This window comes from Corapipo altera, unplaced genomic scaffold (assembly GCF_003945725.1).
Source record: "Corapipo altera isolate COAL_440 unplaced genomic scaffold, ASM394572v1 0, whole genome shotgun sequence".
Taxonomy (NCBI): Eukaryota; Metazoa; Chordata; class Aves; order Passeriformes; family Pipridae; genus Corapipo; species Corapipo altera.
Window position 1 is genome coordinate 78,100,226 of NW_020884872.1, and position 13,824 is coordinate 78,114,049.

The 13,824-nt window shown below is 38.2% G+C and overlaps 1 protein-coding gene and 1 long non-coding RNA gene across 2 annotated transcripts in view; one reads left to right on the forward strand and one right to left on the reverse strand.

Moving 5' to 3' along the window:
* Nucleotides 1-276: 276 nt before the first annotated feature.
* LOC113943765 lies at nucleotides 277-728 on the forward strand. Its single transcript, XR_003526447.1, has 2 exons — nucleotides 277-511; nucleotides 608-728. It is a non-coding gene; the product is annotated as an uncharacterized LOC113943765 (long non-coding RNA).
* Nucleotides 729-6,222: 5,494 nt separating this feature from the next.
* Nucleotides 6,223-13,824, reverse strand: part of ARHGAP42 (Rho GTPase activating protein 42) — a 147,338-nt gene continuing 139,736 nt past the window's right edge. Inside the window, exons 23-24 of the mRNA XM_027639841.1 lie at nucleotides 10,582-10,661; nucleotides 6,223-10,369 (exon numbers count right to left, since the gene is read on the reverse strand). Coding sequence (XP_027495642.1) covers nucleotides 10,281-10,369; nucleotides 10,582-10,661 — 169 coding nt within the window. The 3' untranslated portion in view covers nucleotides 6,223-10,280. The remainder of the gene's footprint in view (nucleotides 10,370-10,581; nucleotides 10,662-13,824) is intronic.

Genomic DNA, 13,824 nt, shown 5'->3' on the forward strand with positions numbered 1-13,824 from the left:
GACTTCATATGTATATGTTCTGTCCCAATTCAGTCTCAATGCATATCTCTTTTGCTCAAAAAGAGTTTTGTTTATTTTTCTTTTTAACAGACATGGTAATGGAAGGGTATAAGGAATGAAATAAGGTTACTCATTATTTGACATACAGTGTTAAACTCTTTGAAACAGAAGTTTTTGCTTTGACCTTTAGTGAATAACAGCTCGCCTAAATGAGACGGGTGTTTTTATTGTGACATCTCAGACTCTATAATGACACAACTGCTGTCGAGCCTGACTCATCTCTGCACAGCACAGGTGAGCTTCCACTTAAACATACTAATGAGTTCATGCAATAATCATTGTCTGCTCACAGCGAAGACAGTGCTGCTGTTTTGTGATTATCTAAGTGAGAGAAAGAAGTGGTGTCAGAGATCCTGCTGTGCAGGAATTCATATGAAACCATCATTTCCTTTTGTATGTGTTACCAATAAAGATGCTGCAGTGCTGGAGAAGGCACCAAACTGAGCCAAGGGTGAGGTGATGCTATGAGAAGGTCCACTGTCCTAAATCACCCCCTGTGCTGCATTGGGTTTGGTGTTACCACTGTTTTACTCAAATGTTCCTGCAGGGAAGGTTGGCCCAAACAAGGGTCTTGGAAACCGAAAAGTGAAGAGATGTGTTTGTTCCTGCTGCCTTCAGGAGAGGAGATGTTTGTGAGAGATACACACAAATAAACATGATAAACACTCTTTCTTGATTTTCCCTCTGGATAAAAACTATCCAGAAAAGCTAATTGTGTTAGCTAAAAAGTCACACTATTCACCTGAGTTTCTCATGCTGATATGTTTACAGACATCTGGACATTTGGTTTCGTAGTTCATTTAGTCAGGAAATATTTCAAGGGATCATTTAAGCGAAGAAGAGAAAAAATTATTAAGGAAAAGCTTTGTCAGTGGCAGAACCTGAACCTCTTTGTACAACTTGGTTCTGTGTTGCTCTGAAGGTAAAATTAATTGTGCTGGTTTCTTTTGCATCATCTGAACTTCAGAAGGATGGAGAGGGCAGAGAGAAGGACTCATCTGGAAACTAAATAGTGTTACAAATCACAACTGGGTGCTGGCTGAAACACTCCTATGGCATTCACTGCAGGTTTCTCAAGGAAGGTCTGGAGAGCAGGACATTGTGCAGAATAACTATTTTTCCCATCCAAGGCAGGTAATTTGTCATAATTACAGAAAAGAAATAGCACTTTACAGGACAAACATAAACGTTGCTCAACCAACAGCAACAGCACGAAATAACAAACTTTAAATGACCATGTAAGCCAGGGTTTTATGTAAGGATATATTTGCATCACTGCTGCCCAGCACAATTTGTTTGCACCTAAATGTCTCTGAGGTCTGCTGCTATATACCTGCTTCCTTTACATGTCCCTGGAGGGTGCCACTAGGATTGGGGATTTTCTCTGCTGATAGGCATCCTGTTTGTTTTGTGGTAATTTGGGCCTTGCAGTTGTCACTGCTTCCACAGTCTCTGTTCTCAGCTTCCTGGTTCAGGTGCACTGAAACCCTAATCTTTGTTATCTTCTTGTGAGGCCCTTGCAAACAGTATGTGTTTTACTCCAGGAACCAGTTTTATCCTGTATGCCAATTAATTTATTTGGAGGAACATCTACAGATTGGTCAAGCTCAGGTTTCTTATCTTTTCTTCCGCCTGGGTTTGGGAATTGTCATTTGAAAGGTTTCTCATGGGGCTTCCCAGCACACAGCTGTCTCACCTGCTTACAACTATGCTGATGTTTCCCCAGTGATGACATGAGCATATGGTCACATCTGGACTATAGAGCCCCCCAAATGAGCGTGGTTGAAGCCTGTGGCTCCTGCTCTGCTGTGGCGTGACATGTTGCACGCCCTCCATAACCCCATCCTGTCCCAAGCCCACTAAAGGCTGACTCCCCACCCCTCTCAGCCTCCTGCACCTGCTGGTGGGGATGGATCTCATGACTGCCATAGCCAAAGCATGGCATTTCCAACTTTATTTTGAAAATACCCCCAATCCAGATGTGCTGCATGTTTCCCTTTGAATGTTTTTGTAAGAATAGAAAAGCAATGACCATCAACAAAACTAAAACGCTGATCTTTTTCATTCCGACGGGACTCTAATCCCTTGTAAGGGCACCGGAGAGCCATTAACAGTAATTTTAAATGAAATACACCTGTGCTGGGTCTAACTAATCAGTTGTTCAATTATACTGGCAGAAAGATGTATTCCAATTATCCAAGTACTTTCAAGTGAATTAAGACTCCTTTCTGTACTGGTTGTGGAGGTCACTCAATGTTCCCATGAATCCCTGCATGTTTACATTAAAAAAGCACACCATGATCTTTGGCAAAGGCACTTGCCCTAGGTTAGTTCAGCTTTTGAGCTTGTTGCCATAAATACAATAGAAAAGCAGCCAACCGTTGCACAAGAAGCCAAGAATATCTTTCAGTACTTTGTTTCCCTATCAGTAATTAATCCAAATGACACGGGAAAAGCTTTACAAATGTGAAATAAAAGTTTAAAAGATGAAAGTGCAAATACCTTATTAAACATGTTTAATAAGCACAATGTTTGTGTTAGAAATATAGGCTGTTTTTGAAGGAATGGATCATGCCCAAGTAACATGTTCTGAACTGGAATATGAACTGACTTTGTCACCTGCTCAGTTTACACCTGTGCCATTTCCTTGCATCACTGAAGTTTCTCCTCTTTAGGCAGGAGGCTGTGGACAGCCTGGGTCATGTCAGCACACATTCTATACCAAAGCTATTCCATACATCATTTTCTCAAGAGTTCACATTGAAGCCTTATCAAAAATAAAGCCATAAAGACCCACTTTTCCAAACACATGAGAATCATGCCATGTAAGGTGCCTTAATACAACCAAGTAATGAAATGTGTTTTCACTCTTTCTGGTAAGAAACAGATGTTTCATCCCCCGAGAGTTTTCAATTTGGTGTTAACATGGCAATGTTGTGTTTGTTTAAGAGCAATTTAAGTATTTTTATATTTAAATGCTCGCTGAAATGTCAAAATTTATCAAGCCAGAACATTTGTTTCCCAGTTAGTTATTCCCTGCTGCCAACTAAAATGGAACAGTAGGAAAACGAGTGATGAGATCTATTTTAGAGCTTAGTCTAGACCCCAAACTAGTATATGTTCACTTCTGCAGATCAGAGGATCTAAAGCCAAAGAGACTGCATCTCAAGGGGAAAGGGTAGAAAACTAATAGAAACCCCAATCCTTTTATTTTTAACATAAAATCAGTGATGAACTATCATTTTTGGTGAAGTATAAAAATGCAGATATTCTCCATTTCCTCTTGTGCCTATTTGCTGTGCAGAGCTGGGCATCCGTGGCAGCTCCTACCATGCCTGCTTTCATGGTCCTCAGCAGGAACAGGAGGGAATCCAGCCACAAGTGCTGGCCCCAGATGGAGTTGTCGCAGTGTGGCTGATACAGGCACAGGCCCATCCTGCCAGGCACAAGAGAGCAGCAGGGCAGGGCAGGTGCCTCCAGGTACCCACACGCAACTGCCCCTGCACTTACCCACTTTCTGAAAAGATCCAGTGGTGCTGGAGAGCGTTGCAGGGCACGAGTGGTGACAGGGCCCATCACAGATGTCTCCTCTGGGTGAGAGCTTATATTGTAATTGTTACACACCACACCTCAGGTGCAGTTCTGTACGCTTTAAGTAAGGGCACTAAGTTTCAGCTCATCTCTAACCCCTTGTTGCAGCCCCTCTCCTTCTCAGGCTTTTCCAGCAGGACTAATAAGAGGATTTGTCAGTCCAACCGCATCCCTCAGTCCCAAGGGGAACCTTGCCTTCTTCCCAGACCCATCCTGCCCAGGACACCAGGACGTCAGTAAGGTGCAGGTCACGTTTGGTGACTACAGGCTGCAGGTGACTTTTTGATTCCTGAAAGCAGGCTCCTCATCTCTCAAATCCTCAAGCAGGGAGAGCTGTGAAATAGAAGCTTCACCTACAAGCAGTTTTTAGAAAGCAACAAAAGGGAAAGACTGTTTCTTCATCTGATCTGTGTTGCTTTGCTTCTCCAACTACTTCATTTTTATTTATGGCCACAGTATTGATGTGTTGTTTTCAGATGTGTCCGATGTCCCCCTGAGCAGGGCTGTGGGTACAATGCCTGTGCAGAGGCAGCAGGTCCTCAGCCTCCTCCCAGAGGAAGGCAGCCAGGGAGACTCTGGCCAGCCCAGGGGCTGGCAGGTAGGAGCCAGCAGCAGCCTGTGAGTGCCTCGGGCAGGCAGCTGGCAGCCAGCAGCCATGGTTGCAGGGAGCAGGACCTATCGGCCTTGGGTCTCCTGCAGCAGTTTTCTGCACTATTCAAACCCAAGCACACAGTGAAAAGAGAAAGAGTTTTATCAGCTGGCTGGTTTGATCTCTCTGGTTTAAGAAACACAGTTTTTTTAAGTCAAGATCATTACAACAAAGGCTGATTGTTTCAGGGATAAAAAGTCTCCTAGGTTTCTGCCCAGTCCCTTCAGAGAAAAGACAAGGTAGGCCATCTCACAGCTCCCTTTGCCTTGGGTACAGCTGTAACTCCCTCCTAAGGGCTGGGAAAGCTACAGGTTCCTGAGGCAAAAGGTCTTGGAGAAATGCTGGGGAAGGCATGCAAGGGAACTTTCAGAGGCCACTGTGCTCCCCACACCTGGCAGTGCCGTTGGAATGGAGCCATCAAATCCTCCTTGTGATCCTGCCCACCTGGTGATTTTCAGAAGCAATGACCTCATCACTGACATTTTGCCACACAGGGCTGTGCTTCTTATCTAACATCCAAAGCTGTCATTTTCTTTTCCTCAAAAGCCACATCTTTGGAAACTTCCACATGACCAGGACAGTGGATGATATACTATTGTCTGGTATTCACATACCCATTGCTCAACATTAGGAACAACATCCTCTTTGTAAAGCATCCTCAGGGGTGAAATGTTACTCTAAAATGCAGGTATGGGTAGAAGCAGAGCCAAAGTGTTATTACTTGGAAAAAAGAAAAGGCTGAACTAGAGCCCAAATTTAAAAACAATAAAGAAATCAGTTTGTGTAGAAAGTATTTTTATTCTGAAAAAAATTTTTTCAAATTTTTGAAATACATGTAAAGTACAACATAGAATTATGTCTGCAAGTCAGTTTATGCATGTCATGCTAGTTATTTACATGTAGATATATACAGAGTGCAGATAATTATTGAAACCACACTACAAAATAAACAGAGAGTTCAATAAGATAATTTAGAAGGGCTTTATTAAATATATAGTTATTGATTGTATATACTTTCCTATTAAAATACCATATAGCATCTAAAGTAACCCCTATAAATTCTAATACCTCCAAAGTTGTCATAAATATGATCGAAAATTTAAACTATCTATGTGCCCTGCTCAGCTGCTTTGCCCTTTGCTCCAACAGAAACTCTTGCAGAGATAATGGTGCTATCTTTAGTGCCAGAACTTTGATGACAATTCACAATAAAAAAATTGCAGAAAGCTCAGATGCAAAATAGCTTTCAGCTGAGGCATCCAAGGATTGAAGAACCATGCTCTATACTTAAGAAAATAAGGATAATTCAATGTCTTATTAAATACTGCCACACACAGGACAATTAAAAAAACAATATGATCCTCAGTGACTAAATTAGTTTTGATACTGAGCACCTTATTAAAACAAAACAAAGCAAACTCCCAAAGCCCATGCAAAATCTTAACCAAAAAAACCAGACCTCCCAATGGATACAGGTACAGCCTGATTGACAGTCTGACTTTAGCACGAGCAGGAACTGGAAGGGCTGCTGCAGCAGCAGCTGTCAGGGCTCTGTGACCAGGAAGAGAGAGACTAACGTTGCCTGCAGCTTGACCTCTGGTTACTAAGTGATTCATACAGGGCATTCTGCTGAAGGAAAGGACAATGTATCATAGATTATCCCATTAACAGAATATTCCATCTTCATTCTGGGGACTTCTTGCCAACAAACCCTCACTATAAATTGTCAAAGGTCTGTCTTTGACTTCACTAGAGCTTTGAGAGTTTCCATCAGTGGAGAAGATCCACCCCAGCCTGGAGGATGTGCTCCCCTACTGGGATTTCTCTTCTTGCTGCTCAATCCAAAATTGCACAAACTTCTGCTTTAAGAAAAGGAGTATAAAGAACAATGTGCTTTTTAGTTTCATTATTTATTCTGATGCAATCTTATTAAGTAGAAAATAGGTCAGGGGAGAAAAGTTAACAACAAAAAAAATCCAATTACTGCCATACAGTACTTTTTTTTGGTTGTAATAATTGTTCTGAATTGCAGAATTTTGCAACTTTTCCTCTACTATCATGTCTTTCCTAAAGGCATATTACAATTCAATCCAATTACAGCCAAAGAATAGAGGTTAGCACCAGAAAATATATAAAAGGAAAATAAGTTACTATTACTATCATAGAATAGCACTGGTCAGCAAATCTGTGCATCTTTTTTTCATGGAAATAATTGTACAATGAACATTATAGATTAGTTAGGGAAATAAGTGATAGCTATGGTTTAATTTAAGAGTTTTGTTACATATACATCTAAATGCCAAAATATGGCAAGGACATTTTAATACTGAACAATTTAACACAAGGAATTACAAAAAATTAATCTTTAGAATAATTAATAAAAAGTGTGACTATAAAATATTAATATACTTTACATATTTATCATACAATATATCAGTCCTTCACACTATTAATTTGATTCATGTTGTGCTGCAACATGTATCAAAAGGTTTGACAAAGAAAAAACGGCTAATTATTTGTTGTTATATGTTGTGGGTACAGACATTATATCCACAAGACAAACAGCAATCACAATGTGTCATTACCTTGAGTTCTACAATCAATTTTGGAAAAAAACCTGCTGCATCCTTTTAAGAAATATAAGAATAATTATTAAAAAAAATTGAAACCTTTCCTTGTACAGTAAATCTAACTTTCATAAAAAACATTAAATCAATACTATGAACTAATTTAGTTCAGATTGCCTTATTTTCTGGTAAGGCACTATCAAGATATTATATCTTCATTTAAATGCTATATGGATTTCTGATTCTTTGCTATTATCAGAAAGGATTTTTGGTCAGGCCCGAGAGTGTCATCATTAGAGAAGCTTTGGTGCTGTCCTCACCCCCATTTCAGCCTTTGCACCCTACTTACTTAACTTTCTGGTTCACTGTACAGCTTCTTGCAGAGATAAACTCCCTTTTGAAAGTCAGGGAAGAGTTAGGGCATCCACAAACCAGCAGTGAGATTATACAGAAAGTGCTACTACCTGTTGCAAAGCAGAGTAAAAGAAAAACACAGAAGATTTCAAAAAAAATGAAAACCCCTACTCCTGGAGAGTGAGTAAGTAAGAATGGGCATGACCTTTTTCAGGTGGAAATGTTATTTTTAAGATAAACTACTTAAAAATTATGGTTTGTTCAGAAGAAGGGCCTGAAAAAGCTCCAGAGTCTTAGGGAGGAAAATACAGATTTGTTTTGTGAGCAGCACATGAATGGAATCCAGTTTCTTATAAAGTTGTCTTCTGCAATCCAAAGTTGTATCTAATGTGAGATGAATGCTCAGAACAGATGAAACACTTCTCCCACACAGGGATTCCTCCAAGTCTTTCTACAACTTTTGCCTCAGCACTTGCAGGTTCTTCTTGCTGAATCTCTAACTCGGCTTTGCATTTTTACAAAATGTTTTATGAACTTGACATCTTTGAGTCCTATAGCTTGCACCCAGATCAGCTGGTTTCAAAACACAATATTGGAAAGTTGTGAGACATATACAGGGGATGTGAAATTACCTAAGCTTAGGGGTTTATTTCTGCTTACTTTTAAATAAGGCTAGAACAAAGCAAGTAGGAGCAAAAATTTTCTATTTCACCATTCTACAAGATTTCACAACAATTAAATTGCCCCTGAGAAGTATGAGGGGTTATCAAAGGATGTTCAATAGAGGTTTGCCAGTGACTCCCTGCAATAGACAAAAGTTGGGATTTTTTCCCCAGACCACTGCATTTCTCTGCCTGTGTGAGATGTGCTGGGTCTCCAACCTCTGCTCAAAGCTCTGCTTCCCTTCCTGCTCCTTTTTGCCTGCAGCAGCACTTCTCCCAAGAAGGTCACCAGAGGTAAGCCTTTTGACAGCCTGCAGTTTTTCAATTGTGAAATACAGCAGAAGCACAACCAAAACCATGTTCATCTTCTCAGGGCAATGGTAGTTTCAAGCATAGCTTACACTAAGAAAACTTGGCTTGCCTTAAAACAAAGAAACACTCAATCAGATTCGAAAAGACCTTCACTGTCAGTGACATCTAGAGCAACCCTTCATCACAATGCACTGGGTACAGTCTAGACTTAAGATGAAGTGAAACATGGTTTGGGACTAATGAAACTGTTTAGGGTGACTCAAGTCACTCAGTCACTAATTCAAGGGGTCTGTCCTCAACTGCCTGCAGTCAGCCTTGCCCAGACTCCTGCTCTAAAACGCTAGACCATTTTTGGAAGGATGCTCTTTCAGCCTCTCTCCTTCCCTGATCACCACTTGATACTTGAATTAATGAGGAAAAGGATCCTGCAGGCTTCTGCCACTGGCCTGAATTCTAACAATTGCTCTGAAGAAATCATGCACTACAATATATATAAGTATATATATACTTATACATATAAGTAAAGAATGTTCTGATGTGCTTCTTTATGTTGGCAATAAATCTGATTTTCCAACTTAAACAAGAAGAAGGCTATGGAAGGAAAAAAGAAGCAGTTAAACAATTGTGGATGTTTTTAGTCCTAGCAGAAGTTCTTCCTTAAATTTTCTGGAAGTAGTGTACAACTTAGAAATCAGTAGAAGATTTGTATGATGATTTCTGCTCCTGAAGAAAGAACTAAGCCTGGACAGGTCTATGAAACTAAGCCTAGATGGTTTTATGAAACAGTAAATTCTCCTGGAAGCACTAATGTTGAAGAAATACTAATGTAAAGGTTAAATATCCTCGTTTTCAATCAGGCATGATAAGCAGCCAAGCAAGCAATGCATGTTTTCCCTCAAGGTGTACAAGAAAGATGCTCAGACTGAGAAAGCTGCTTAATGTTTCTGAGACTTCTTTGACTTTGGTTTTCATTTTTTTCTCTTCAGTTCTACCAGAACCAAACAATTGGTCTTTACACCACCTTTAAAAAGTAAGGATTTTTTATTCTTTGGAAGGAGAATTGTTTGTCAAATATTTTAGTAGAAGTCAGGAGAAATAATACTAAATACTTTTATTGCTACATAGAGCTTTCAGCATTCATAGCTTATAAAATTGGCTAGTTCACAGGCCACTTGTCTTATTTGCAATGAAAAAAGTTGGAAAAAGAATCAGTTACAATTTATCTCAGGTTTCAAAACATATTGCTGTTTTTCACTTCCCAAGACTCCCAGTCACTCCAGATTCAGCATCTCCTTGTTTTCTACAGATGTTGTTTTGAGATACACTGAGAATATCTTCCAGATGATGGATATCATTGAAATAAAAGTTGTTAATATTATTTATACTGATACAGAAAGAAAGAAAGAAATTTAAGAAGTATTTGAATGAAACATTCATTAAACACATCACATTTTGAATGAGCACTTACTGCTCAGGCAGTGTATAAACTGATATTATCAGCTGCATAAATCCTCTACCATATTGTAATCTCAATGACTAACAGAAGTTCAAACTTCTAATTTACAGAAAACTCATTTCTTATTTGAAATGATTAGGACTAATTTTAGAATCAAGTTTTCTAATGGAGAATTCCGATCACAATAGAAGCAGTACTTACATTATGAAAAAATCCATGATTTTCCATATTTAAAAAGAGAGATTGTGAGAGATGTCATAGAGCGCATTGCCTCTAAATTTCACACTTCTGTGAGCAACATCCTTGGACCTGAAAGTCTTCAGCTAAACAGCAATTTTTTTTTATTTTATTGCTCTAGTGTTCCTTACCCATAAAAGAAGAACAGAACAACCTTTTGCAAACAATGGAAGTTATTTAAGCAGAGTACCGTCTTCAGTACAGAAACTGTTAACTGTTTCATTACATTCTGTTCCATTGACAGGGAGCTGTGTAACCTGCAGCTGCAGCATCTGAAGGAAATCTACCGCTCAGCTAAGGGGCTGATCCCATATCTGTGTCAGATAAAAATCATAGTGCTTATTATTTGTTACCATGGATACCATGAAGATATTGCTGTCCACTAAAGATTACTAGAGGAAGACAACATAATTCTCAGGAACTAGTCCTGTTTTGCCCTCATAAGTTGCCTTTAACCATCCTGGTTCCACTGATGGATACACTACAAAAGAAAACACACAACTAATTAGCACTGTTAAAAAATCATATACATGCCTCATATATTTATTTATATAGTATTTATTCAAGAGCAATTGAAAAATCAGGGCAAAACCTGAGACCTGAAAATGGAATTATGGTCTCATTTTATGGATACAGTTCAGGTTTTTTATAATTTTTTTTAAAATATAGAAGTCAAGGTAAAAGATATCTTACCATTGGAAAATATTGCCCCCTGTGGGAAAGACAGCTCATGACTATGCTCAGCCTTACAGGAATACATGGCTTTTGCTTGCCTGAAAGGAAAAAAATACAGGCTTGCAATAAATCAGATAACAAGGAAAAATGTACAAAGAAATTAAATTAAAACCTGGGAAATATAGAAATAAGCAACTGCACAAAGGCAGTATGATAATGACCAGTTACACAGCAGAAGAGCAGAATTATAGCAAACAATAACTTCCAGCTTACTGGAGTTAACAAGCATGTTATTGCAGAAAAGGGACTGATATCCCACTTAGATTTAAAGAGGAATATAATTTGGAACTTTTAAAATGAAGTTGTCATTCAAATGAACTGAGCATACTCTTTGAAGCAAGTCATGCACTACCTGGAGACAAAAAGTGATCATCAAGTCATTAAAGGTCTAAAAACATAGCTTTTGAGAAACTATTGTTGATTGGTCTACAGAGCAAAATATTACATAGAAGATAAATGTGAGACAAAAAGGACTGATGATTCTGTTCCAAAGAAGAAGGACAGAAAAAGTCACCTCTTGGCTTCTAGCATTATAATTCTGCAAAGTACAAAATGAGGGTTTGAAGATGAAGATGGAAATTAGGAGTTCTCTCTAGATTCCTGCACTTTACCTAGTACCTTTAACTTATACACTCAGAACAATTTTATATGAGTCACTAGTTTTTCTGAATTTCTTTAAACCCACATTATATCAAGTGAATATGAACTTATTGATTATTTCACTTTTCTAAGACGTGATGGCAAGTTGACCTAATATGTGACCTGTGGTGAAGTTTAATATTTTCTGCATACTTTTGAAGAGTGTTTATATGCAATTGACATGTAATCTATCATGTCTTTCTACCAAAATAGTGAGATAACAGAGTTGTAAGTTGGATTAATTAACAGTGCCACATCATAAGCATTAGCATTATTCATCTGAATCTTTAAAAGGGTATAACAGTGGATGAACATCCAAAGTTTGAATGTGTGAGCTTTCCAGAAGTGATTTCTCCCTCTGAAGAAAAAGTTTTTCTATTGATTCTCTGAAAAAGATTTATGACTGGACTAAATGGCATATTTTGCCTTCATCTTAAGCAAGCAAATGACTCCTCAAGGATTACACTCTCAGGACAAGATTTTCAGAGGAGATCAAGCATTTTGAGTTGGGCCCATGATATTCAAGGGCAGCTTATTTTCAGCATGCTGGAAACATTTCTAATTTTTATTACTATCATTCTGATTACATCCCTAGAGCTAACCAGAACAAGATGAGCACCGGATCCTTGTTTGTCCCTTTTCTTAAATGTCAGCTTGCTCCCTGGCTGGTGTAGACTGCTCTAAGTAGCACTTTTTCAAGACACCTTCTTCGGTGTCTCCTGTTATGAATAATTTGCCATCTACAGTCAACAAGATGGGTGTGAAGAGTCATTACTCTCCATAATTATCCATATTTATACATAATAATCTACATAATATAGACAAAAATATACAGAGGGAAATTAGATGACTTTTACTGAAGGTCACACATAAACTAGACCTGAATTATTTAATCTCTTTTTTCCTCAAAGTCAGCAAAGAGCACTACAGATGTTCTAATTATCCTAACTCAAATCTGTAACAGTATGTTGAAACAGCTACTGCCTGTTTGTGGTGGGTTGACCCTGGCATGACCTCTTGTCATGCAAACCCAATACATCTGTGTGGCATAATCATGCATTTTACACATATAAAACAGTAGAGTAACCGTTAACAATAATTACAATGAACGTAAGGTAATAGGTGGTAAATTTACTAAAGTACAGGGGGTGATTTCAAACCTGAATAACTTGACTATCAAGCCAGGTGCCCACGTTAAGAATGGGACACCCGAGTAATACTGTGACAAAAGACGTTTCAGGCAATACTTAAATGTGAGGTAGAATTATGTAAGTTAATCTTGAAATATGACATTGTTTTTATTTCTCTTAGAAGTTGTTAAGAAAATTAATGCAATTTTCTTCTATATTCTCTAATGTCTACTAAACTATTCTGTTTTTAACTTCCAATTTTACCTGATCTGAGTATGTTTAACTTCAAAGTAAAAACAAAATAAGAAAACATGGACTCTGTCTTTATAGTCCTCTAAAATCATCCGTTCTGAAAAGAGAAAGCTTTTCAGCATTTGACATTTAGACAGATACAGAAACAAAAGAAGTCAGTTGCCAAAAGCTAATGAATTACAGGATTCTTCCCATTACCTTGCTCCTGATGCAGAGTAATTACAGCTCAACGTTATCTACAGCCATCTGTGATGGTATAATGAGGGACGGATTCAAGAATATTTACTCATAATTCTGGAGCAATTTTCAAGCCACTGGTTATTGCCTTCACACTTGATTTTAGATTATTTAGGTTCTCATACTAGTTATTACTAATTTCAACCCTATGCAGCTAGAAGCACTGACCATGAAAAGGGCTTGCAGGTTCTTGGGCATTTTGTTTGTAATTATGAAAACAGACATTCTTACTTATAGTGTTAATGTTGTCCTCCCCACAAACAAGGCTGTTTGTTAAAAAGCATGTGATAACATCACCATCATCTATTACAGTTCTCTTAAGATGATGTTAATAATCTGAGAAGAGTGTGATTCATGTTGTTTAGGGCAGAGAAAAAACCCCAACAATTTTAGAAAATGTTATTCACATTTCCTAGAAGTTCCTTCTTTCCATGACTTGATCAGATAGACTCCAGATAAGAAAAATGCATTTTCCATTCCTTACTTTCTGTGACATTTGTTTTGAGTCCATAATGATAAACATACTAGCAATCAAAGGATCAGTACTCATTAAATTATAAATTCTTTTGCTTGATTACATACAGTCGACAATACCTGAGGCCCTAATAATAATAATAGTATTAAGAACTATTTCGAAATATATAAACAAGCTTTAAAACTATGTTCCTGTCCTAATGAGTTTTTAGTCTAGCAAGACAACGCCAGAAGAGGAATGAATGAGGGAACACATATGAATCTCTCTCAGATGAGTCATCAGTTAATATTATCCTACAGGAAGAAGAAAGGTTTATAGAGACCTGGAGATGGTACACTTACAACCAAGTCTGAGCAGAAAACACTGGTCTGGCCTGGGCAAGGCCTTCTAGATGTTTAAATATAGCATCAAAATAAAAACAGAAGAATGATTGGAAAAGGATATTTAATCATATGTTTGGGAGGGGAG